This window comes from Opisthocomus hoazin, chromosome 20, assembly GCF_030867145.1.
Source record: "Opisthocomus hoazin isolate bOpiHoa1 chromosome 20, bOpiHoa1.hap1, whole genome shotgun sequence".
Classification (NCBI taxonomy): domain Eukaryota; kingdom Metazoa; phylum Chordata; class Aves; order Opisthocomiformes; family Opisthocomidae; genus Opisthocomus; species Opisthocomus hoazin.
Window position 1 is genome coordinate 13,940,078 of NC_134433.1, and position 25,751 is coordinate 13,965,828.

Consider the following 25,751-nt stretch of genomic DNA (forward strand, 5'->3'; position numbering starts at 1 on the left):
TAAAAACTGGTAGAAACGTCTGCAGGTGGCTGTTCAGGGTCTATGTATGCACCATTCTATGTAATTCTGCTAGAGCTTGTGTTGGTCACTAGATTCCTTTCCTTGCACAGCTGCTGTTAGTCTGGTTTGCAGCCAGTAGCTGTGTATCCCATTAGTGCAACCTAAGGATTTTGGTTAATGAGTCTGAATTACAAAAGCCCTCTGCCAACTTGACCGTTCCATGTTGTGCTTGTTTTATACTTACAACAGATGTGGACATAGTTTTTAATGACACTGGTGTAGCTCTCCTCATAACTTTCAAGAGTCTCAGCATTATTGTAACCTAGTTTTGATGTATGTGAAGTATCATACAACTTGTTTGTGTAGCTGAAGCTCTTGTCTCCTACCCAGTTGTATTCCACATCTGTTTGACTGCTCAGTAGTGGCAAATTGGTAAAATTAGCCCTAGGACTGTGGTCTGGTTAAAAGTAGTGGCTGATCACTGAAGATACTGCCAGAATATAACAGCATTTTCTTGAAGGAAGTCAGGAGGGTTTAATGTTGTAGTGCAGCTATTCTGCTTTTAACCAGTGCTTGACGTAACAAGTCAAAACTGTAACCTGGCTAACACTGTTGTGTTTTGTAGCTGGGAAAACGCTTCAAATATTTAACATTGAAATGAAGAGCAAAATGAAGGCTCATACAATGACAGATGATGTCACCTTCTGGAAGTGGATCTCTCTGAACACTGTTGCCCTTGTAACGGATAATGCAGTCTACCATTGGAGTATGGAGGGGGAGTCCCAACCTGTGAAAATGTTTGATCGCCATTCTAGTCTTGCTGGCTGCCAGATCATCAACTACCGTACTGATGCGAAGCAGAAGTGGCTGCTGCTGACTGGCATATCTGCACAGGTACTTTACCACTAGGGAGGCCTGCTGTCGAAGGCCCAGAGCTTGTCTCGTTTCCTCCTTCTATAGGAGCAGGACTGATGTGTTTGTTTTCTTTCCTAAAACATTGTTGGGAATGTAAATGCTGGTCTTGGTCTTCAAATGACAAACTTAAGTGTAACTGAAAATCTTACAGTAGTGGTATAAAAGCTAGTGCAAGGTTAAGAGTCTTAAGTGATGCCTTTGTAAGAGAAAGCATGGCATGGTACTTCAACTCAATACGACAACATATTTATCAGTACTAACTTAAATTACTGTCTGAGTGCCTGTTATTCTTGTTCTGTCTTGTGTAGCAAAATCGTGTTGTGGGAGCAATGCAGCTGTATTCTGTAGATAGAAAAGTGTCACAACCAATTGAGGGACATGCAGCTAGCTTTGCGCAGTTCAAGATGGAAGGAAATGCTGAAGAATCCACTCTCTTCTGTTTTGCAGTAAGAGGGCAAGCTGGGGGTAAGGTAAGACTTGGTTCTAAATATACTGCAATATTTAATAACTCACCCTGGTTATCTGCTTCCAGGAAAACAAGTGGTTTAATACACAAAGTTGCCTTTAGGAAAAAAGTGAAGGACTGTATGTCAGTCTGGGTGCTATATATTTAATGTATATGAAGACTAGTGCATAAAGAGTTCCACAGCAGGAACTACCTGACGTAGCAGGTGTCTGCTTCGAGTCACGAAGTGAAGTGGCATGTCATGACCAGCCTAATTAGCTGCTTGAAACACGTGACTCAGCTTCACAGGCTAAGCTTAAGAGAAAAGCTGTTGTAATCTTTCTTTGATGCTGATGCCCAGTATCAGTCTTAATGTATTTCCAAATTATTGGATGAAAAAAATTAAACACTAATGTTACAAGGCTAACTAGTGGTCTAGTGCTAACACTGGAATTATGCTACTTTGACAACTAAAACAAAGTAAAACCAAAGCTAGATTCAGAGAAACATCAGAACTGTCTCTGCAGAATGTGAACAAAGTTGAAAGAGTGTGTATAAAGTGACCTAACTGAATCCTTAAATTTCTAAGTAGCTAGGGGTAACTAAAGATGATGCTTCACTGTTTCCCTTGTCCGTGCTACATGAATACAGTACGCCACGCCTTTAGCTAGTGAAAATGTTTAGGAAGACTGATGTAAGTTTATCTTTCCATAAGCTTGGGGTTAAGGCTCGGCAGCAAAAGAATTGCCATATCTTCATTGTTGAATCTATTGTTACAAAAATGAAATACAAGAGCTAACAGACTAATCTTATCTATTGCACAGTTGCACATCATTGAAGTTGGCACACCACCGACTGGGAATCAGCCGTTTCCAAAGAAAGCAGTGGATGTCTTCTTCCCTCCTGAAGCACAAAATGACTTTCCTGTTGCCATGCAGGTAAGACAGCCACAAACAAGAGCGCAAGAACAAGGCTGTAGCTTCTCTCGGTGGACGTGACACTGTGGCAGGGCACTGGAAGACAGGTAGTCAATGTATCGACCTGAGGCTTGGCACTAAACTGCTGTGATCTCTGCTCCTGCTTCAGTAGTGTTAAAGTAAAGGTGGAGACTGAAGCAGTGTTCAAAGGCAGCATGTTCTTATTTATAGAAGAAATATCCATGTATATTTAACTGTCTTTTTCAAGCTCTTAAAACATCGTTTTACTGTGATAGTGCTCAAGTACTCAAATTTTAAGTAAAAATACAACAGCAGTTCTAGTTGTCCTGGAATGGCACAGCTATCTGCTGACTCTTAAAAGCACATACTCGTTTTATCCAGTACCACATTTGATTAATCTATTCCTGTTTTGCAGATCAGTGACAAGCATGATGTGGTGTTTCTCATAACAAAATATGGCTATATCCACTTGTATGACCTGGAAACTGGCACCTGTATCTACATGAACAGGATCAGTGGAGAGACCATATTTGTTACTGCGCAGCACGAAGCAACAGCTGGAATTATTGGTGTAAACAGAAAGGGACAAGTAAGGAAGCTTGGCCTGGAAACAGTTTGTTTAGTTGATCCCACTGGCCCTTAGTGATACACTGTAGTCTTCGTATCAATGTCCAAAAGTTTCCAGAAATTAGCGAAACACAATAATGGGAGGAGGAATACGGTAGTATCAGATAGTTGAACAGGAGTGCAGCTTGTCTCACCCCTAGTTTGTTCTACAATTCAGGTTCTGGTTGCGTGATGTTGGGGGTTTTGCTGTGGCAGTCAGTGGATCTGAACACTGTTGTACTGTTGAGGGTGAAACTAGAACATGGCTCTCTAGGGGCAGATTGTATCCTCTTGCAGGGCATATGCTGATGGCAGTCTTAAATATATTTAACTTTGAACTCTGTTCAGAACATCTGATGTCTGACAGTGTTCTGAGCCCCAAAGAAAATTTGCTACTGTATCTCCATAGACATCTAACTTAACTAGTCTAAACCAGTCTACTAACATTGTACAGCTATGCCTTTAGGCTGAATCGATTTCAGATGGCATTGCTTGTTGAGCATGGGTAATGCAGAGCAGACTTGTTCCTAGTTTATCCTCTAGGAGTGGTTACTTAAGACACTGAGTAAAGGTTATAAAAAGATAGTACTTATACCCCTGTGTTTCTGACCGTTGTAAATACCTCCCTTTAAACGGACTGTTAATCATCTGCCTTGAAGCAGTAATTAGAAGGTAGAGGTTCTTTCTAACCAGGGGTCTGTTTCTTAAATAAAATGGCAAGACTCCGCAGTTATCAAGGGATGAAAAAACTTTCTGTGTACGCCATGGCTTTCCTTTTAGAGGTTAGCTTAGCCCTTGGCTCACTTCTTGTATTTGGACTAACTGAAAGTTTTCCCTGATCATTTATTCAGGTGCTCTCAGTGTGTGTGGAAGAAGAGAATATTATTCCCTATATCACAAACGTGCTGCAGAATCCTGACCTAGCTTTACGAATGGCTGTCCGCAACAACCTGGCAGGTGCTGAGGAACTCTTTGCCAGAAAATTCAATGCGCTGTTTGCGCAAGGGAACTATTCGGAGGCAGCAAAAGTGGCAGCTAATGCCCCAAAGGTAATAGACTGATACTCAGAACAGTACTGAACTCTACTGGCTTAAGGTTCTTCCTTCAGAAAAGCTCGCTGAATTTTGTAAGTGGCAAGACCAGAATCTTATTACTGCTCCTGTCCTAATGTAGTACTTAACGTACCTGTGAAGAACCCGTATGCTATTTGGCGAGAGTACTGATCATATGCTGGAAGATCTTAAAGCTTGCATGAAGCCCACAGAGGGGGAGAGGAATAAATGATGAAGTAATGGCTGTGAGGCTTAATGTTTCTCGTACTTATCTTTACTGCTCCAGTGATTAAATAAGTCTCTGAAATGTCAGCTTCTAGCTGGGGCTGCATCTAGAAACAGGACAAAAAGGACAGACTAAGAGCAAAGATCATACTAAATTCAGATGAGAGGAACTTGCTTGCAAGGACAAGGGTGTCTTTATGATGTAGGACAGTCCTCTGCACTGAAATCTTTGTCACTACTGAAACAAGTCTCGTAGGCTACCATTGCACATCTTCTGCAAAACTTTTCAACAGCAATGCCAGAGCTGATGTTCAACTATACTGCTTCTGACTTATTCTGGGCTGGCAAAACATAATGTCGCTGTAGCAAGCATTTCTAACTTCAGCTTTCTGGAGAAACTCTTGCCAAGCCACAATAGCAGAACAGAAAACTAAAGTGCATCTCTATTTCTGGCAGGGAATCCTGCGTACTCCAGATACCATACGCCGGTTCCAGAGTGTTCCAGCTCAGCCGGGACAGACTTCTCCTTTACTCCAATACTTCGGCATTCTGCTTGACCAAGGGCAGCTGAATAAGTACGAGTCGCTGGAACTCTGCCGACCAGTGCTTCAGCAGGGACGCAAACAACTCTTGGAAAAATGGTTAAAAGAAGATAAGGTAAATTTGGGGTAGATAGCTTTAGAGTCCTGGAGGCGCACAACTGCCTGGCAGCCTTCCCTCCTCCCCCTGCTCCAAGGAAAACTCAACTGGGCGACTCATGGATGTGCAAGTGTGATCAAACAGTTAAGCAATAGGTGTTCACTCTGCCTGTAACTATGGCCCATATTACTGCGAGAGAATTGGTCAAATATTTTAAGAGCTTTGCTCACTCCGCTTGAAATCACAGCAGGGTGAACTTGGTATGGAAAGCTGCTGAGCTGCTGCTGTTCTTTCCCAGACCTTCTTTTGATACTGACTTGCTTTGAGCTGTGGTTACATTTCTGTAATTAGGTGGAGAATCATGCTGGTACGACGTATCACCTAATTCTTTTTAGCTCTACAAATGTGTTTCTGGCTCCTGTAGAGCAGCGTAAGGAACAGAGCCCACTAGATCACTGCTGAAAGACTCTGATAATGCTATCACGCTGGGCCTTACTTTTTTTTTTTTTTTGAGAAGTTCAAACGGAAGACAAATGAGGAAGAAGGTAGTAATGCATTTCAGCTTGGCACTGTCAGGGGGGACTGACTATATTTATATCTTCAAACAGCTGGAGTGCTCAGAGGAGCTGGGAGACCTTGTGAAATCTGTAGATCCTACACTAGCGCTTAGTGTCTATCTGAGAGCCAACGTTCCAAACAAAGTCATCCAGTGTTTTGCTGAAACAGGACAAGTCCAGAAGATTGTTTTGTATGCTAAGAAGGTGAGAGGAAGTTAAATTGCCATATCTGTCCTGTATTTAAAGTAATTGTGGGGGAATCTGAGAGCCTGTGTAGTACCTGCTTTGGCCTAAGGTTTTGTTATGAATAATTACTGCTAGACTTCACACACGTATCCCTTCATGCTTCCCTATGTAGCCTTTTCCAAATGAGGAAATCCTGACTGGGTTGTGTAAGCTACTGACAGTAGCTTTTACTGAGCTCTGTATTTAACAAGGCGTTTGCACTTGCTGAGTTATTACTTCTTGTTATCTCTTCAGGTTGGATATACTCCAGACTGGATTTTTTTGCTGAGGAATGTAATGAGAATCAGCCCTGATCAAGGACAGCAGTTTGCACAAATGCTTGTTCAAGATGAAGAGCCTCTTGCAGACATAACACAAGTAAATAATTTAATTTTATTGCTACAAAATGTTAACTTCGAGGCCTTAAATTGGTGAAAGAAGCTGTCAGAGAAAGATTTTGAACTACGAGTTTGGATTTACCTTACCGGAACAATGTTGTTTCTTGCCTAGTTTTGAGAACGCTGGACGATGGCTTGGTGCAGTGCCAGGCTAAATGGTTTAGCTTTGGAAGCTGCACTTGATACTACTTTGTTTTAATATGCTTTTAGCTTGTAACTGGAAGCCTAACTTTTTTTTTCAGATTGTGGATGTCTTTATGGAATACAATTTAATCCAGCAATGCACAGCCTTCTTGCTGGATGCACTGAAGAATAATCGTCCCTCAGAAGGTCCCCTGCAAACACGTTTACTTGAGATGAACCTCATGCATGCACCTCAGGTATGCTTTCAGAGTTACATTGGAGCAAGCTTGTCTGTAGCTAACCTAGCCACTGCATTGTGGTCTATATCAAATGCCAGTGATGGTGTTACGAACCAAATGAAACTTTTCAATGTTCCTTCTAGGTTGCAGATGCTATCCTGGGAAACCAAATGTTTACTCATTATGACCGGGCTCACATAGCTCAGCTCTGTGAGAAAGCTGGGTTGCTACAGAGAGCACTTGAACACTTCACAGACTTGTATGACATCAAGCGTGCGGTAGTTCACACTCACCTTCTCAATCCTGAGGTATGAGATCAAATATCCTGAATCTAGCAAGAGCCAGGCCGTTAATGATTGCTTTCAACATTTGACTTCAGCGTGTAGCGTGTTCTACTTGGCTCTAAAATGGCTTATGTGTCTTTGCAGTGGTTAGTGAATTATTTTGGTTCCTTGTCAGTAGAAGACTCTCTGGAGTGTCTGCGTGCTATGTTGTCTGCTAACATTCGTCAGAACCTGCAGATCTGTGTCCAGGTAGCTTCAAAATACCATGAACAACTGTCAACACAGTCTCTTATTGAGCTGTTTGAGTCCTTCAAGAGCTTTGAAGGTAAGTTCATGCTTTTGCCTCTAGCAAAAGGAGCTAGTGCTCACCTCATCATATGTTGTATGTGAAGGACTGTCTCTCTGCTGAAATCTAGGAAGCCATATTGAGCTTAAGTACTTAGGCCTCAAAGCTGTCTCGAAACCTGACCTAAACCTTAAAGTTCCCCCATTAAGGGAGGGGGCCAACATTGTGTTGCATACTTCAGTTTTCTGAAATGCTACCAAAAAGCTTGAAGCTGTAGCCCACCCAAGAAATTAACTGAAGAAGCTGCTGGCTTTTTTCCTTGCTCCTGTGTAGGGGGTGTATGGAAGGCACATACTGGATGTTTTAACAAAGCTGACCTATGGCAATACATGAGTAGTTATCAAAGTTGCATATGACAGGCTAGTTATGTAATACGTGGGGAGCAACAGCAGGCTTAACTCAGCTAGGATAGTCTGGTCTTTGTAAAACAATTGCAATGCTTGAATCTTTTTTTAAAGGTCTTTTTAAACTTCTGCAGTATTCAGATGCAAATTTTCATCTAATCATAGCTTGGAAGGCTTGCCTAAAAGCTAATATTGATCCAGCTCGAGTGCTTTAGCGGAATAACGTGTTGACTATTTCCCTCGAGGTTTGTTTTATTTCCTGGGCTCTATTGTAAACTTCAGCCAGGACCCAGATGTGCACTTCAAGTATATTCAAGCTGCATGCAAGACAGGACAAATTAAAGAAGTGGAAAGAATCTGCAGGGAAAGTAACTGCTATGATCCAGAACGTGTTAAAAACTTCCTCAAGGTAATGTTTGGATGGCGCTGGACTGTCTGGCCTGTCTGCGGTTCTGATAAAACATGGCGTGTGTCACCAGTGAAATGAGGCAGCTCTCTGAAAATACAGATGAATCTTAACCTTTGCACTTAAGGATACATCTGTCCTCTTAAACTGCATGGTGGCGGTACCTCCTAATAGAGTCTGAGCCTGGAACAATGGCTAAAAAATGGAGACTCTGCAGATCATTTCCTCGCTGCTGTTGGTGAGGTTAGCCTGGCTTGAACTCTTAAACTGTAATAATAGCACCATCTCATCTAGAACTTGTTACAGATATCTGCTGTAAAGTAGGAAATGGGTAACTTGAAGGTTGAGAACAACCATAATACCAAATGAGTTCATAACTTAGTGCTTACGTACAGTGTAATCAGCTTGAACTGAGCAACTACAGAAACAAACAATGAATAGTGTCAATTCCATAAACGCTTTCAGAGTTCAGGGTTAATCTATCCCACTCGTCTTGCTTGTACACGCTTACTGAAGTTTCAGCCAGGTGAACTGCAGTTTAGCTCTGCTAGGATATTCCAGTCAGTGTAAATACATGCTGACTGTCTGTTCCTGCTAGGATTCGGAGCGTTCCTGAAACGTTTCTGAAGAGTGGAAGATGATGATGTGCTCCAAGTTCAGATTCAGTAGCTGGTTGTTAGTGCTGAGCTTATTGACAAATGTAACGCTGCTAGAAATGTCTGAGAAACAGTGTGGGAGGGGAAAATTTTATCTGGGAACGTTTCCTGCCTTCGTGTTTGTCAGTTACATACCGTAGTCTTAGATTTTGCTGATCATATCTGAAGATGACAAAACTCTTCAAATGAGAATTCTATAAAAATAACCTGGTGTCACCGAGCTGTGAGGTATGTAGATTGATCAAGCCACCTAAGAGAAGTTATCAAGCTGTCAAATTCCTGATGAAAGCTATTGTTTTTTGTGCTGTTCCATGTCTGGAATGTGCAGGACATGTACCAGGTAAATCTGCCAGTACAGGCCTCCCTGTGTAAAGTCCTTAAGTGTAATCTATATGTAGGATTGTATTCTGGGATGTGCATGTTAGAATAAATGATCTGAAATACGCATCCGGAATACTGTCTGTCACATAGACTAAGCTTCTGTACTGTAATCATTGTAATCTTATGCTGAAAGTTGGAACGCTTTTAGATAACTAATCTGATTAGCAATTAAGGTAGTACTGCTACTAGCTTGATTCTTACTGTTTTCTAAATCCACATTTAGAAGGTTTCACAAGACACATGGTACTGAAAGTCAATTCTGTATATATAAGTTTTTACATTATGAACTGCAACTTAATCCAGTCTTGGTTAAATACCTTTTGAAATCCCAGAGTGCTAATCCGGCACACCAAACACCAATGGCAACTAAAAATGCTATCTATAGCTGAGGCTTGTAATAGTTGTACTGTGTTGGAAAACTTTGTAGACTCTGCCGTGCAAAGGAGCAGGGTTAAACTTCAGAAAGCTGCTTGCTGTAGGCCCTGAAGTGGGTGTGAGTACCTTCTACTTGCTACATATTGCAAACAATGAGTTGAACAATAAGCTGTCATTATTTGGTTGGCAGTTCAACTTTGGCTTTCCAAATTCAGCTGGTTTAACAGTTTAAGTGACTGTATTTGCTTAAGCTGGAGAACAAAACCAAATTACTGAAGCTCTTCTCTTTATAGGAAGCTAAACTCACTGACCAGTTGCCACTCATCATTGTATGTGATCGCTTTGACTTTGTCCACGACTTGGTGCTGTACTTGTATAGAAATAATCTCCAAAAATATATTGAGATCTATGTACAGAAGGTAAGTTGCAATTTGTTGCTTGGCTTTGATGAGTCACACTGATCAGTCTTTCTAGTATTATATGCAACTATAGGCATTAAGTTTGTAAGTATGCTGCAAACAGCCTCATACTTTGAGACTAACATTTAAGTACCTATTAGTGGCATCTAGTAAGTTAGCCATTATGCGAGTCAGATCATGTATTTATTCTTCAGTCAGGCTGAGCGGTAACCCTTGCTAATGTGTCTCTTGAAGGAGGAAAGCTTAGTAGAATAACTTTGGAGTTCTTAGGGTAATTTTAACATCCAGCATTTTAGGGGGAGGAAGTTCTTCTTTATGCTTCCAGCAGGGATAAATTGGCTTGCTCAGGAACTTTCCCTATGGGGACTGAGCATGAATGAGCCACTGAACTGTATTGTGAGCCCCTGCTGACTCCAGAATTGACCTTCAAGCTTGTCCAGAGTCTCAGGAGGCTGGGGAGTAAAGGCAGGAAGTTGAGGTCAATCTTAGCAAGCAGCCTTCATGTGTGCTTCTAGGGAGAGGTATTGACTTGCCTATACTGCATGACAACATGCTGACTTCTTTAAATGATTCTGTTTAGGTGAATCCAAGCCGTCTGCCTGTTGTTATTGGGGGCCTGCTTGATGTGGATTGCTCTGAAGATGTGATAAAGAACCTTATCCTTGTAGTGAGAGGTCAATTTTCGACTGATGAGCTTGTTGCAGAAGTTGAGAAAAGAAACAGGTATTAAACTTTGACAATTCTCTTAGCACTGACAGACTGTTTGTGGTCATACTGCTCATCCATCAATGCGTACTCTCATTACGTAGCTAAAGCTGGGACCGACGTAACAAGGTGCCATTGGGTGAGCCAGCAGCAAAAGTCCACTTTGGTTCTTGGCTAATGTGGGGACCTTGCTTAAGCAGCCTCCAGATGATGAGAGTCCATGTCATGTGATGTTCTTCATAGTGTCAGAAAGTTACACCATTACAATAATGAACCAGAACACAGGTCAAAATGGAGTACTGTAACTCTGGCTTAGTTGGTGACTCGTATCCCACGCTGAAGCTGATTTCTGTAGTGAAGGAACCATGCAAGTGGATACTTTCTTATTCACTCAACCTCTCTAATGTGAAAACTGCTTTCTTCTAGGCTGAAACTGCTTCTGCCCTGGCTGGAAGCAAGAATTCACGAGGGTTGTGAGGAGCCTGCAACTCACAATGCACTGGCCAAAATATATATTGATAGCAACAACAACCCAGAAAGATTCCTGCGTGAGAATCCTTATTATGATAGTCGCGTTGTTGGCAAGTACTGTGAGAAGAGGGACCCTCACCTGGCCTGTGTGGCTTATGAGCGTGGACAGTGCGATTTGGAACTCATTAATGTATGTATGCCAAGGCAGCTGACTCGTGGGTTAAGTTTGAACCTGAGTATCGTGGGATAGGTAGTCAGGTTTATGACTGACAAAAGCATTTATTTCCTAAGAAGTTATAAGCTAGGAACTGCTCACTTGTAATGTTTAATCTGCTTCTGCAACTTAATGAGAAATGGGAGACTCCCCTGGACATCCTAGAACGGGAGGCTAATGGAAGTATCAAAGCCTGAGATTTCTAGTCTGCATCTCAGGCAGGGTTATTTGATGCTGCAACACAATTAGCTCATCCATTGTAGGTTCAATAGCTGTGACTTCACTCTGAATAAACTTTGCCTTTCCCTAGGTGTGCAATGAGAACTCCCTCTTCAAAAGTCTTTCCCGCTACTTAGTTCGCCGTAAAGACCCTGAACTGTGGGCCAGCGTGCTACTGGAAAGCAACCCTTACAGAAGACCGCTAATTGACCAGGTATAACCGACAAAGCATGAAAAGCCTTTACTGTCCTAACTTGACTTGCTAGTACCTGACTTAACTGATTTGTCAATGCCCTGACTCTGGCTATAGGTTGTACAGACTGCACTGTCAGAGACACAGGACCCTGAGGAAGTCTCTGTTACTGTGAAGGCCTTCATGACTGCAGATCTTCCTAATGAGCTTATTGAACTGCTGGAGAAGATAGTTCTTGATAACTCTGTGTTCAGTGAGCACAGGTGTGTAAAGTCAAAACTAAGTCACAGGAAACTTGAAGTGGTACCTGGTGCAGGTGTTAAATTGGTGTAATGTGGAACAGCAAATAAACTAATACTTTGTCTAGAGGGGAGGGTGACTTTCTTGATTGTTACTTGATATGTACTAATACTTTCTTTCTCCATTTAGGAATCTGCAGAACCTTCTCATTCTTACAGCTATTAAGGCTGATCGCACCCGTGTCATGGAATACATCAATCGCCTGGATAACTATGATGCTCCAGACATAGCCAATATAGCTATCAGCAATGAGCTTTTCGAGGAGGCTTTTGCTATCTTCAGGAAGTTTGATGTCAACACATCAGCTGTACAGGTAGCTAAAATCTCACTCTGTAACAACTCCTTGTGACGTGCATCCTCACGCGAGAACTTCGCTGTTAACTTGTGACTTCAGTACTAAACACCAATTACCAAAGCAACTAAAGCTACTCAGCATATTGTCTTATGAAGTAGAACAAGCATTGTGTGTTGAACCCTCTAGTAAGTGAAACTTTGTAAGCATAAAATCACTTACGCTGTGTGGGTTGTATAAAGTAGTCCTTATTTTAAAAACAGCTGTTGGATCCATTGGAGAACTAACATAAATGACAACTCACTGTCTTGTAAAACTGACCTTTATAGATAGTGGCTGATCATGGTAACCCTTTCTTTAGGTATTAATAGAGCACATTGGAAACCTGGATCGGGCGTATGAATTTGCTGAACGCTGCAATGAGCCTGCTGTGTGGAGTCAGCTGGCTAAGGCACAGCTTCAGAAAGGGATGGTAAAGGAAGCAATTGACTCATATATTAAAGCAGATGATCCTTCCTCGTACATGGAAGTTGTTCAAGCTGCCAATGCCAGTGGTATGATTAAGTTTTATTTAAATCTTTGATGGTGTTCACCTCTTTTGCATGGTCTGTTGCTCAAACTGCAGTTCTGCCAAACCCATATCATGATGAAAGTAGAGGAATCTGGTCCTTCAAAGACTGCCCTAAACAAGAATGGGAGAAAATAGTGTATGCCATTTGCAGATAATCAGTGGTCTCGTGACTACTGCCTCTAGCTGGCTGGAGACTTCTGTCAGAGCAGGTGCTACGAAGGAGGTCTTTGCATGAAGTTAAATACCGGAGTTTTAGATAGGCCCCTTGTAAGGTGACTTTATTAATGTGATGTCGCATATGCAGTATGAAGGCTAGTCTTGATTGTTGGGGAAGAGCTGTAGAAATATTTATGTCAAACTAGGGTGAGTTGGTAGTATAGCTTAAGCAGAAGTGTCCTCAGTGGCGGGAAGTAAGCGTTCTGAGCTCTGTTTCATAGGAAACTGGGAAGAACTGGTGAAGTATCTCCAGATGGCACGCAAGAAGGCCCGGGAGTCATATGTGGAAACGGAATTAATCTTTGCTCTCGCTAAAACAAACCGTCTAGCAGAGCTAGAGGAGTTTATCAATGGACCCAACAATGCACATATCCAGCAAGTGAGTGAGACCGAGTTTCAGTTTTGCTGAATCACAGCTGCAGGCTCCTTAAGCCTTGCTAACCAGAGAGGTGTTGGGATTTCTGTCTCTTTGGATATGCAGATAGATCTTGGACTTCAAAGGCATTTCTGTTTTGATAATGGCTTGAAAGCTACACGTTCTATGTAAGGCCTTCACTGAAAAGCTGCAAGAATAACCTAGTTATGCTCTCCTGTAGGTTGGCGATCGCTGTTACGATGAAAAGATGTATGAAGCAGCTAAGCTGTTGTATAACAATGTGTCCAACTTTGGCCGTTTGGCCTCAACGTTAGTTCACCTAGGTGAATACCAGGCAGCTGTGGATGGTGCTCGGAAAGCAAACAGCACTCGCACATGGAAAGAGGTAAACTCACAGACTGTGTAAGTTAAGGGACTTCAAAGCTGTAGCCTCTTCAGAAGCTTTGGTTATAAGCAATAATGCAATTGTCAATTCCAGGTTTGCTTTGCTTGTGTTGATGGAAAAGAGTTCCGCCTGGCCCAGATGTGTGGACTGCATATTGTGGTGCATGCTGATGAGTTGGAAGAGCTAATTAACTATTACCAGGTAATTAAGCTGATTCCTGTTGTACAGTCAAAGTCTAAATTTTTTCATGGCAACCCTGTCCAAAATAGTCAGGTTGGTTCCTAATGCGAGACATTTCTAACCGTCTGTATCTCTTAGGATCGTGGCTACTTTGAAGAGCTGATAACTATGTTGGAAGCAGCACTTGGACTTGAGCGAGCACACATGGGGATGTTTACAGAGCTAGCAATTCTCTACTCCAAATTCAAGCCACAGAAGATGAGGGAGCACTTGGAGCTGTTCTGGTCCAGGGTCAACATCCCCAAGGTGAAAGTCTGAGGTCTTTAAATTTGAACTTAAAATGCAGCTGTCAGGATTGTCTGTATCCTGGCTTTTGCAGTAGCAGCTCTTGAGATTATTAACAGCACTAAAGCTTCGAGCACTGGTTTACACTGATAGCAATATATGTTAACTGGAATTTCTAATATGCCTTTTACTTAGGTTCTGAGAGCTGCAGAACAAGCCCATCTCTGGGCTGAACTGGTGTTCTTGTATGATAAGTATGAAGAATATGATAATGCCATAATCACAATGATGAATCACCCAACAGATGCTTGGAAAGAAGGCCAGTTCAAAGATATCATCACTAAGGTATTACTTTCTTAGTGAAAGGAGGTAAATTTCTTGCTATGGTACACTTCAGTTTTTTTCCTTCACTAGTAACCTGTTTAAAATTCAAAGTTCTTGACATTGCCACATAATTTCAAAGCAAGTCAACTACAGTAACTAAAGAGATTTCTAGAGACAAGAATGAGTCTTGGATGGGTGGCTCAGTTGTGCTGGAATACCTAAGGTTGTTTCTGTCTTTCATTTGGATTCCTCTACAATCACGCTTCTGCTCTGAATGTGCATCCTTACTCATCTCTAGGTGGCCAATGTGGAGCTGTATTACAAGGCAATTCAATTCTATTTGGAATTTAAACCTCTGTTGCTCAATGATCTGCTGATGGTGTTGTCCCCTCGGCTTGACCACACTCGTGCTGTCACCTTCTTCACAAAGGTAATTTTCCTACTATCCAGATCAAAGAAAAAGTTGCAGTTGGAAAAGCATTTAGCTGTAGTAGTATTTTAAGATGCTTAGCTACTTTGCTGCCTCACAGGGAGGATGCTAGGAGACCTCTACAAAAAGTTATCTTGACTTAAATTTATCTACTTGATTCCTTGAAGGTTAAACAGCTACCACTGGTTAAGCCTTACTTGCGCTCTGTCCAGAATCACAACAACAAATCAGTGAATGAGTCCCTGAACAACCTCTTCATTATTGAAGAAGACTACCAGGTATGTCTTGTCTTGAAATGGTAATATCTGGAACGGGTATCGACTCGCATGTTGTATATGCTTCATAATAAAGCAGCTATTCCTGAATTTCAAAGCCGTATTTAAGCTGGCTTCTATGTCAGTATTAACCTAATAGTCCGGCTGTGTGTTTAAAGTCTAGAAACACAGGTTTCTTGCTTGTTTTCAGTAGATCTTGCCTGCTTGCTGTTAACTTGCTTTCCTTAAGTACCTGTTTTTGCCTCTTCAAACTGAACTAGAGGTGACTAGCCAAGGATGAAGTGGAGAACTGTTAGTGGCTTTCTGGGAGCTGCTTGGGTCACTTCTATTGGGGACAGAGTGCTACTTCATTAGGAGTGTGACAGATCAGCTTTTATTGAAGGCAAACAGCGGGTGCTAAGGAAAGAAGTCGCAGAAAGGGCAAACAGTTACAGTGTCTAGCTGTTCTGCTGTTCTTGGAGATCAGCTGTCTGGTATTCAGACACTCTTAACCTCAGCAATCACAGCTGAAAAATACTAACTGGAATACCCTAAACTCCATGTGTGTCAAACACCAGTTTCTCAAAAACCAAAAAAAGTAGATCTCTCTGCAGGTCTAGCTAGAATACTTTATTCTCCTAGAAGTAGGAACACAGAATGAAGATGTATGGAAAATGTTTGCATCTTTATGAATGCAGTTGTACTTGAGGTGTGAATAACTTCTTTCTGCTTAACTCAGGCTCTTAGGACTTCTATAGATGCTTATGACAACTTTGACAACATTTCTCTTGCTCAACGTTTGGAGAAACATGAACTAATAGAGTTCCGAAGAATTGCTGCGTATCTCTTCAAAGGAAACAATCGCTGGAAACAGAGTGTAGAACTCTGTAAGAAAGACAGACTGTACAAGGTAAGACTACTCCACAGGTCTGGCTTAGCACACTTGGCTTGTTTGGAGACCCATGACTTTCTGGTACAGCTGCATCTTTTTGGATGCGACTAGGTGGTGCCTGCTGCTAATCTGGCAGATCTTGCTTCAGTGTGGCAGCAGACAGACAGATTTCTTGGAAACTAGTCATAGAATGCCTCCTCTCTGCTAATGTCAGCAATAGATTGCAGCTTAGTGAAATACCACATCTGGCAATGACTGTGCGATGGCACCTGAGGCTGAACAGGCTCTCTCCTGTTGTAGGATGCGATGCAGTACGCTTCAGAATCCAAAGATACCGAGTTGGCAGAAGAGTTGTTGCAGTGGTTCTTGCAGGAGAACAAGCGAGAATGCTTTGGTGCTTGTCTCTTCACCTGCTACGATCTCCTGAGGCCGGATGTTGTCTTGGAAACAGCGTGGAGGCACAACATCATGGACTTTGCCATGCCATACTTCATTCAGGTCATGAAGGAATACTTGACCAAGGTAAGAGCAGGTGCTTCTCCAACACTGACAGCTTGTTAGTCACTGGTGTATGCCTTGAGACTGTCTGCTTGCTACTAACATTGATGTGGGCTTTGTCAAATGTCTGTCTGTCCATGTCCACACTTACTTTTCAGTCCATCTGGGGAGAGACTTCGCCCTCTAAGAGACTGAAACACTTTCAGGCTCCACCCTATCTACCAGTTACAGAACCTACATCAGTAGTATTTGCCTGACCATGGGCAGTGTCTTAAAGTAGTTCCAGGATTCAGGCTTTTTACACGCCGTGTCAGTCAGGGATCCCAGCTGGGATCAAGTGCTAACTAAATTCTAGACTGTATACTAAAAAAGCTTTATAGCTAGATCTGAAGTTAACTCAGTCTGCTGTGCATTTAACCTAAAATGTGGCTCTGATACTTAATGACACTAATTATGACTCAGCTTTTGTGTGAAGTCACTTAGGATGGGGAGAGTACTTAATAATGCTGACAGACCTGAACCAGGCTGGAGTTACATACCAACTGTCACTAGCAAGATTTGCCCAGCTGAAGCTTTTAGGGTAGCTTCCAGTGAAATGTTGTGAATTCCTTAATGATTAAAACTCCTCCTATGAGAAGTAAGAGCTTAACTCAGTGCTTCAGTCAATGAAGACTAGGTGCCTGTTTGTCTAGATTTGCCTGGCTGTCACTTCTAAAGGCAGGACTACTCTGTAGTCCTATAGCAGTTTTCTGTCCTTAAATGCTGTATTTTGGGGGAGGTGGGGAGCTATCTAAGCAATAGCATTCTTGTCAGATATGCCTGATGTACCAAGCTGATACTAGGCCTCTCTTCAGAGTGGTAGTCTTGGAGTAGGATTCTTAAAGATTAAAATTTCATCATCTGCTAAAGGATTAGGATATAACTGTAGTGTAGCTGATGAAGTCAATGCTGTAAGATCTAGCAACAAGAAGAGCTGCCTTTCTAAAGCAGATACTTCTGGTGTATCTTTGTTTTTACTCGCTTGTACCTTAATTATTTCTTCCCTGACGCTTTTGTTTCTACCTTTTATATGCTAAATATGGAATTTGATTTTTCTAAGCTGCACCTTCTGAATTCCTTTGCAGGTTGATGCAATAAAGGAAAAGGTGAAAGTTGATTCTTGTTTTCCATCTTTAAGTCTGGAGGACTAAGTCTAAGGATTCTGCATGAGTTTTTTTCTTTCCTATGTTTACTACACTGCTGCTACTGCTTTTCCCCCAAACAAAATATCACTAAAGCATTTGCAAATTGTTTAACTCTACAAGTAGCTAGTGCTGTAGGATGAAAGTAGATTCATTTGCTACTAATAAGCTAATAGATCCTCAGGAAGGGCACACAGGTGATCAGTTGGATCACAGTCAACCTGGTATTGAAAGGATACACAAGTGCTACTATTGGATGGCCAATCTGACTGGAAGAACCTCCTACAATAAGTAATTAAGTCTGGGACCACTGTCTCTGAACTGTAAATCAGTATGTCATTTGCTAGCTGAAGGACTGTGATCCAGTTTCTGATCTCTTGACTGTCACTCATGCGTGCTGACAGTAGGCAGAAGAGACGCTAGCTGCTGCAGAAGAGATTCTTCCTCGTTCAGGTGTCCAATTCTTACGGCGCTAGTCTAACCCACATGCTGCTCTAGTTCACACAGCAACTTAGACAAAGTCTGTGGTTCTCTTCCCTGTAGTAAATTTCTTGTAGTTGTGCAAAAAAGACTGCCTTCCAAGCTCTTCAGCTTCACTAAACTTCTCTTGCTACCTCATTTAAAACAAAAAAATTAAAAAAAAAAAAAAAAAATGCTTATTGTTCTTCTGAGGCTTGCCTTTGGCTATGCAATTTTCCCCTTCCGAAGGGCAATCTCTAAGGTTTCTGTCCATCGGCTTCTGTACAAATAGCACTCCAGTTCCTCTTAGACCAGAGGTCAGCCCTAGTGTGGGTTTTCCATTAATGTGGCTGAGCAAAGGGCGAACAGGCAAATGGCTTGAAGATGGACTAAATGCAAACTGTTGCCTGGTGACAAGATGTCTGTAATGACACCACTGGAACTCAAGGCTAACCTGACTAAAATGCGTAGTGTAAGGTCCTTCAGCAGCTAGTAAGTGAGGCAGTAAGAAAGCGTGTGTGTGAAAAAAGGTAATCGAACTGCAGTGTTTGCATAAACTACGCATGTGTAGCAGTCATTGCAATTACATCCCACTACTCCTTAAGCTACAAGGCATTGCTGTGGGCTGCGTGTGGTTTTTTGGGGGGAGCCTGTATGGCAGTCATCTTCAGACCTCACTCTTGCTTCAGTACTTTTGCCTCTTTTTCATGCACACATAACACAGTAACATTGAATGCATGTTACTTTTCCTCTGCAGCTTATTGCAGTCCCTGTGGAAAAGCCTTTAAAACAATCTTGCTACAAGTGTGTAGGGTACTGAACCTGGTGATGCTCAAGCAAGTGGTGTAAGAACCATCCTGCAGGCTGGTTTCAAACTTTCACTTGTTACTGTAAATATTTGTTTAGCTTTGAAGGGAGGCATCAAAACTGGGTCAAAAAATGCATTAAGTGTCCTGGGCTGGAGGCTTTCTAAGTGTGCGTAAGCCAAATGCCTCTGCTTAGTAGCGAACTCTGCACATTCTCCTTGGATTTGCATCTCTAAACTTGCGCTTCTGTGTTCAGTGTCTTGCTATTTGAGTTAAAAACAGTGCAGTTCTCAGCACGGTGTCTGGAAATGAGTCTTGAAGCATTGGCATACACTCCTGTGCACTTTGACAGCAGCAAGCCAGATACTGGGGTGAGGCAACAAAAAGGCTTGCCATGAAAGCCCCGTCAATGAGTGAACTCTTAAAGCTCAGGACTTGTGCCACTTCCCGGATGCGAGCCTCTAATGGAGGTTACAGATTAACAGGTTTATGGAACACATATTATAGTTCACAATTAAATGGAAGAAAGCTGTTAGAGCTGCCTGCAAGTATTTGCTAATGTAGCACAGTTAAATGAAAACTGTTCAACTCGTGGATGCTGGTGTAGCTGAATAAGTAATGTCAACCCTGTGTAAATACAGGAAACCTGTCCTGACACTCCTTTTTTTAAGGACACAAATTGAAAGACTAATCTTGTTTGAGTGGTCTTAACAGTCTTAAAAATAATTGGCATGACTGTCTCTGACTTTATTCTAAATCTTATCTCCCAGGCAAAATATCAATACCTAATTTTGTGGTTATAGTTTCAGGGCCTGCCTTAGACTGTAGTACTGCTGAGTTTCTGTGGATCTGTGTTAGTAACAAGCAATATTTCACTATAGGATAAGTTTTTTCTCTTGCCTTTCTGTAGGGGTGGGCTAACAGCACAATGGCACTTGCTGTGCAGCAGAGTGAAGCTGGCTAGTCTTGTCTTGTCACTGTGTGTTAAGCTCAAACAAGCTGAGTGTTCCTGGGTTTAGGCTGACTGCCACACAGTTCCAGAGTGGAAAAAAGCAAGTCTTATACACATGCATTCTTTGCATTTGAACTTAAATTGCATGAGTGAATGGGTTTGGAAAGTGAAATCTTGAGGCTCAAGTGACATGTCGGATGCTATTGCAGTCTGCTGTGTACAAATAACAACTTCAGATTACTTTGCCTCCGTGTTCTATTCAGGGAAAACTTCTCCAGGTCTGGTTGTTACCTTAGAAATTGCTCCAACACCAAAGGTCTCCAACTGATATTGTGCAAAAATTGGAGTTTGTGTCCTGAGGCTGTTGGTTTGAAGTAGCTGGAGCAACACTGACTGAGCTTACTGATGTCAAAGTAGCTCTAGTCCAGTATGGGACCTCTCATACAAAGCTTCAGCCTGGAGTGAGCTTTCAAAGAAGTTCCACAAATCCCTTAATTAGGGGTTTTTTCAGGAAACGGACAATCTTGACTGCACCAGTACCAACATTGCTACTTGAATTGATCTTAACTTGTAAATGGTCTCCTTTTCTTGATGGGTGTTAACATACCACTAAGGCTTTTCCACTCCTCTGCCATGAGTAAGTACCTCTTTTAGAGGAGTTTTTTTAATTGTTGTTCTCAATTCCAGGTGGATAAACTGGACGCGTCAGAGTCTTTGAGAAAGGAAGAGGAGCAAGCTACAGAAACACAACCTATTGTTTATGGTAAGGCTCTAGTTCCTGTGTTGTCAGTAACACATTTTGCTTTTAAAAAAACACTTCTCTAGTCGTGTTTTTTTCCCAAGGAAGTCCTTGGAAATAGGAACATTCTTCATGTGAAATCAAGTCTTAAAGGAATGTGTTCCAAAATACTAGATAAAGCACCACTCTAGTGCTGCTGCTGCTAAGACTGGATGTGGGCTGCAGGATTTAAGATTGTCCTAGATCGTTAAGGAAATGCTTTCTAAAGAAAAGGAGCGCGGGAGCTGTACTTTTCCAGATTTCCAGCAAGTGCATTATTTGGATCTTGCTCAGCACGCTTTGTCTGTCTTGGGTGTTTCCTTTGTATCCAGATTATTCCACTAATTCTAGTAAAAGTTACAAAGATGAGTTCCATCCAGTGATAAAGGAGCCTCCAGTCTATAGCTGACATCTCTAGTCACGTCTCTAGAAGTGCAATAATTGTGGAATATTAGCCATAAAGCCACTGGGTGTGATGTTTCAAAACCTAGCTCTGAGTACTGATGTAACTAATCCAATCCACATTGTCCCCAAAGCAAAAAAAAAAAAACCCAAACTTGTAAGAGTTGTCTTTATGCACACTTAATATTCTTAATATGTTTGAATTGCTGCTATAAGGCTGAACTAGTCTGGAGACCATGTCCTGGCCTAACTCGCTATTGTAACTGTAAACTATTGGGCTGTCTTACTAAATTGTTATCGTAAGTAGCTGAAACTCAGACACTTACCAAAGATGTGATTCTCCAGAATTAATTATTCCATTGTAGTGAACGTGGCTGATGAGAATGTTTGAGAAGGTGTTTCTGTACTTCAGGACTGTGGGGGTCAAGCCTTCGCATCAGGCTCACCGTAGCGTAGGACTCTGCCCTTAAATGAAGCAGAGTTATTAATGCAAGTGGAGCAGGAAATGCTATTCAAATGCCAAACTGATTCTGGGACTGGGTGAGCTCAGTGCTGAAAGAGTAGGAAGCTGTTCCCTTCTCTCTCTCTTCCTCAGATTTCTAAGAACACAAACTGCGTGTCCCAAGTTTCCAGAATCTGTTAGTGTCCGCGTACTTCATTGGGCAGTATTTTTAGCCATATACTCTGTCATCCTGAGGCTTTGTGGGGAAATACTTGTCCTGGCTGCTGAGGACCCAAAATCGGGTCAATAGGGACTTGTTAAACATAGAAATGTCTACAGGGAGGCTGCAGGAATGCTGCTGACTGAACTCTGAGTACTGAGGAATAAAGATGAAACTGTTGTCTTCCAGGTCAGCCACAGCTAATGTTGACAGCAGGACCCAGTGTCGCCGTTCCTCCGCAAGCACCTTTTGGCTACGGCTACACTGCACCTCCGTACGGGCAGCCGCAGCCTGGCTTTGGGTACAGCATGTAAGACGCAGCACAAGTCAGTTGGGAGCTAGCATATTTTCTTACTGAAACTCCACCGTCCTCCCCGCTTTAACTCATAACAGGGAAAAGCAAGAGTTCTGCCTCGTGTTCTTGTAACCTTTATTTCATGAAGGACTGTTTTTTCTAGCGCAAACTATTTGAATCACTTACGTTAAATCTTTTTCACATTCCATGTCATTTAGACTTTACTTCAAAAGGGGAATAGTTTAAACAACTTTGTTCAAGTGGGCTTTTGCAGGACTGCTTATTACCATTAAGTCTATTGTGAAGATTCTGATTTGCACTCTATAGTGTTAAACTCTAATATTGAATCTTAAGTTCATTGTATGTGAGCAGCTTACAGTATGTACTGTCTATTCTAAATGCATTTAAGTCTCACTGTATATTCGGAGAAAGCTGAAGCGAAGATACTTGTATTTGACCTTGCAAGACTGCTGACAAGAGACAACACTAATCAGCATATCCTACCCTGGTTGGATTGCATAGCTCTAAAAGAATTTAAAATGCGTACAGACAACCTTGCCTGACTTAAAATGGGTAAAAGTTTGGTTTTTTTCCTTAACCTATGCAGGTTTTTCCAGTTATGCATATAGAAAAATGCTAGTGTCTTTTTGCTCACTCCATATGTAACAGATGACCTTACGTTGTGCTGTATCCTGTGCTTTTGTGGGACATTCCATTCAGGAACAGAGCACCATGATTCCAATCTGTGTATTTACTAACCCTGCCCTGAGGTTTGTGTATGTTGGATATTGTGGTGTTTTAGATCACTGTTTTGAGTGTACAGAAGAGAGAATTCGAGCATATTGCTGTTCAGTTTTGTTTGTGCAATTTGAAATTACTCAATTTAAAAATAAATTACTGGACTGTGGACATGCTGCATAGTGGTAGCTTCACTTTACTGTCTTCAAAAAGGACCTTCGAACTCGAACCAAGTATTACAGTGCTAGTAGTATGGGGCATGTGAGGGCCTACATTCAAGGGTGTGAGGAGCTGTTAGGAGAGCGGCAGTGGAGACCATTAGTGCTGTCTTGCACGGAGGGGGCACGACAAGAAAATATGTAATGCTTTTTCTATAGAGAGATTATGCCAGAGAGAAGAAAATAGCACTTTTCACTAGTTGGCTGCATTGGGGCCAACTACAGCATCTTTACCCAGATGATACATTAGGATTGTAGTAGGGTGTGTCAGTTAAATTGAGATCATGTTCTAGGTATGTAAGTTGCCTTAAATATATTTAGCTTCAAATAAAACCGACTTAAATGTTTCTCTCCGAGTACTGTCATATGTGAGTGTAATGAGTATTAGAGCCCTGGCCCTCCTTGCGATAGCTGTAGGAGCTCCTGTCTCAACCAGGCGTTAAGTTCTGAGGCTGAATCCCCTTCCTGCGTGCCCCCAGCGGTGCTGTGCGGTCCTGTCAGCCCAGCCCTGCAGCAGTTGGGGTGTACAGGGGGGTGCAGGCAGCTGGGGGGGCTTAACCTGCCACAGGCTCTAGGTCTAGGTTCAAGGGTGTGTTGGAGTAAAGTCCGCAGTGAGGAGTGTCAGAGTCTGTGTAAGTGTTATGCCTAAATAAGAGGTGCGGTATAAAAACTTCTGAGTTTATTACGCCTGGTTACACTTGCATTTCAGCCCTCCAACATTCCTTCGGGGTCTGTAAATTCGACTGATGGAGATAAATCCAGCTGCATTTCTACAAAATACCTTGTGCAAGAGAGCACAGAAGGAAGACGTGGCTGAGAGGCTGTAAGACACGTGCTCAGCAGCAGCGTTCTCACAAAACAGCTCTGTAACAAAACTCGTGTAGAAAGTCCACTGCATTAGAAGTGCAGTGTTTTACAGTTAGAGCTGCAAACGAGCTGCAAGGGTAGAATTTACAGAACCCATGATCGGTGTGATGTGAACTCTGTCCTGCAACATCCTTAACCCCAAGACAACTTGTTAATCCCCAGTAAAATGGGATTTAAGCTACTCCCTGCGTGACAAGCTGTTTGTGTGTAGGGTAACTCCCCACACCTCGGCTAAACTGACTCCTGCGAGGGCAGTAGCTACACAGATGCCTCTGGAAAGGAGCACAGCTTACAGCCCCTCCCACAGCTCTTTGCAGGCCTGGGCTGCAAAGCCTGTTTAACTGGGTCTGTCTCATACTGGTTACAAGCTATCACACCAGTTACTCTGTGACAAACTCTGCAGGAAGCTGGTTACAGCTGCCCCTTTCCGTGTGGGGTGACTGCTTCAGCAGCTCATCTTTGCTCAATTCAAGAATGTCTGTTTTCCAAAACGCCTCCTGTGAGGCAGAGAGGGGGAACCTGTCATTTTTAGCATGTGGGACAAATTCACTTAAACTTTACTAATGCTTCTATTCAGCCCATAAAGCAGACAAATTGCAAAATCATCCATCGATTGCACAAGTCGTAAATATACTGGGTTCCTTCTTAGAGGTAGTAAAAGTCTCCAGCTCTACTCTCCTCAAGCTCCCCTGAGCCCAGCATTCTCTCTCCCCCTTTAGAACACAACACAGAAGCTAGAGAAACTCACACTTTGTGAATTCAAATCTCTTACAAAAAAGGGGTAGTTTATTTATACTGAGAGAACATACAGAAAAATCCCAAAGCTTGGATTTTATCTCTTCAGTACTGATCTACGCCAATGCATTCCGCTTTCTTTGGTCCCCGGTTTAGAAGAGTTTTAGGTGACCAGAAACTTTATCTACCACGTCAGCTGGTCCCGGGCCAATACCGAGGACGGTCTGGGAGCCCGGAGCGATCTGCGTACGCCCCGCATCCTGTATTAAGCTCACGGTGAGTCCGAGGTGCTTGGCGTCCGCCAGGAGCTGGATCAGAGTCTCCTCATCCGGCGCTTTGAGGACCACTTTCGGCTGCCCGCAGTACTCCCACTGCTTCAGGAGTTCGGGGTTTCTTCTTTGCACCTGCCGGTAGGCGGAAACAGCCGCGTGCGAACACTGCGCTGCCACTTTGCCCTTGCCCATCTTCAGATCGTTGCGGACAACCAGCACCATCTTGAACTCCCCCGACTCCCCCATGACGTCAGCTTCGCTCCCCGCGCTGCTCGCAGGCGTTCTGGGCGGCCTCAGGAGCCTCCCGCGGATGCCCCAGCCCAGGCAGACCCCGCAGGCGACGCCGGCGATGACGCTGAGGAACCCGGGCTGCGAGAGGTAATCCATGCCGGAGTCCGGAGACGGGCTGGGAGGGGAAAGGCACAGTTTACTGGAGCGCTGCTCAGCTCGCGGGGCTGCGCTGGCTGCCTGCGGGCAGACAGGGTTTGTCAATAGCCGAGATCCGTTCCGCGGGGAGGGGGCACTCGCAGGCTCTCCGCGGTCGGCTCCTTGCCCGGCGACAGCTCCCCAGCCGCAGACAGCTCGCCGGTGGCGGCGCGCGACCTCCCGGTGACGGGCTTCGCCTCGGGAAGCGGAACTGAGGAAAAAAACAGCAAATTACGTGAAAGTTACACCTAAAAACGGCGAGAGAAACGGTAAAATGGCGCGGGCTTCCAAGCCAACGCCCAAAGATCGCTCGAGAGATGCTATCCGGGCCGGAGCGGAGCCACCGGCAGCCACGGCACCACCGGGCCCCGCGCACCGGCAGCCCCCGGGGGAGGCGGCCGCACCGGGCAGGCCGGCCCCGGGCACAGCCAGACCCGGCGGCAGGAGCAGAGCGGGACCCGCGGGCGGAACGGGCCCGGCCCACGAAGGCCTCAGGACACCCCGCCGCTCACCTGCCGCGCGGCCGCTGTCGCCCGGAGGTGACGTCACCAGAGGCGCGCGGGAAGTGACGCGACCCGGCAG

General features: G+C 43.3%; 2 protein-coding genes across 3 annotated transcripts in view; one reads left to right on the forward strand and one right to left on the reverse strand.

The window, feature by feature from the left end:
• The window catches only part of CLTC (clathrin heavy chain), a 33,776-nt gene extending 10,558 nt beyond the window's left edge, over positions 1-23,218 (forward strand). Inside the window, exons 3-33 of one of the 2 annotated variants that reach the window (XM_075439853.1) lie at positions 626-894; positions 1,224-1,385; positions 2,185-2,298; positions 2,714-2,887; positions 3,756-3,953; positions 4,638-4,838; positions 5,429-5,581; positions 5,858-5,980; positions 6,243-6,380; positions 6,506-6,670; positions 6,791-6,971; positions 7,582-7,745; positions 9,448-9,573; positions 10,154-10,296; positions 10,705-10,939; positions 11,274-11,396; positions 11,493-11,638; positions 11,805-11,988; positions 12,329-12,521; positions 12,976-13,133; positions 13,351-13,515; positions 13,609-13,716; positions 13,834-14,001; positions 14,176-14,325; positions 14,603-14,734; positions 14,902-15,012; positions 15,728-15,898; positions 16,181-16,402; positions 17,503-17,523; positions 20,464-20,539; positions 21,808-23,218. In XM_075439853.1, the coding sequence (XP_075295968.1) occupies positions 626-894; positions 1,224-1,385; positions 2,185-2,298; positions 2,714-2,887; positions 3,756-3,953; positions 4,638-4,838; positions 5,429-5,581; positions 5,858-5,980; positions 6,243-6,380; positions 6,506-6,670; positions 6,791-6,971; positions 7,582-7,745; positions 9,448-9,573; positions 10,154-10,296; positions 10,705-10,939; positions 11,274-11,396; positions 11,493-11,638; positions 11,805-11,988; positions 12,329-12,521; positions 12,976-13,133; positions 13,351-13,515; positions 13,609-13,716; positions 13,834-14,001; positions 14,176-14,325; positions 14,603-14,734; positions 14,902-15,012; positions 15,728-15,898; positions 16,181-16,402; positions 17,503-17,523; positions 20,464-20,539; positions 21,808-21,932 (4,799 nt within the window). In that variant the 3' untranslated portion in view covers positions 21,933-23,218. The remainder of the gene's footprint in view (positions 1-625; positions 895-1,223; positions 1,386-2,184; positions 2,299-2,713; positions 2,888-3,755; positions 3,954-4,637; positions 4,839-5,428; positions 5,582-5,857; positions 5,981-6,242; positions 6,381-6,505; positions 6,671-6,790; positions 6,972-7,581; positions 7,746-9,447; positions 9,574-10,153; positions 10,297-10,704; positions 10,940-11,273; positions 11,397-11,492; positions 11,639-11,804; positions 11,989-12,328; positions 12,522-12,975; positions 13,134-13,350; positions 13,516-13,608; positions 13,717-13,833; positions 14,002-14,175; positions 14,326-14,602; positions 14,735-14,901; positions 15,013-15,727; positions 15,899-16,180; positions 16,403-17,502; positions 17,524-20,463; positions 20,540-21,807) is intronic. The other variant, XM_075439852.1, reaches the window with a different exon arrangement.
• A 1,282-nt stretch (positions 23,219-24,500) lies between these two features.
• On the reverse strand, positions 24,501-25,719 carry PTRH2 (peptidyl-tRNA hydrolase 2). Its single transcript, XM_075440235.1, has 2 exons — positions 25,682-25,719; positions 24,501-25,380 (listed from the first exon to the last, which is right to left on the reverse strand). Exon 2 carries the CDS (start codon positions 25,128-25,130, stop codon positions 24,624-24,626), a length of 507 nt encoding a protein of 168 aa, XP_075296350.1. The 5' UTR covers positions 25,131-25,380; positions 25,682-25,719; the 3' UTR covers positions 24,501-24,623.
• Between the last annotated feature and the right edge of the window lie 32 nt (positions 25,720-25,751).

Excerpts from the sequence above, each read along its gene's own strand:
- PTRH2 (XM_075440235.1), bottom strand. The coding sequence starts at position 25,130 with ATGGATTACCTCTCGCAGCCCGGGTTCCTCAGCGTCATCGCCGGCGTC.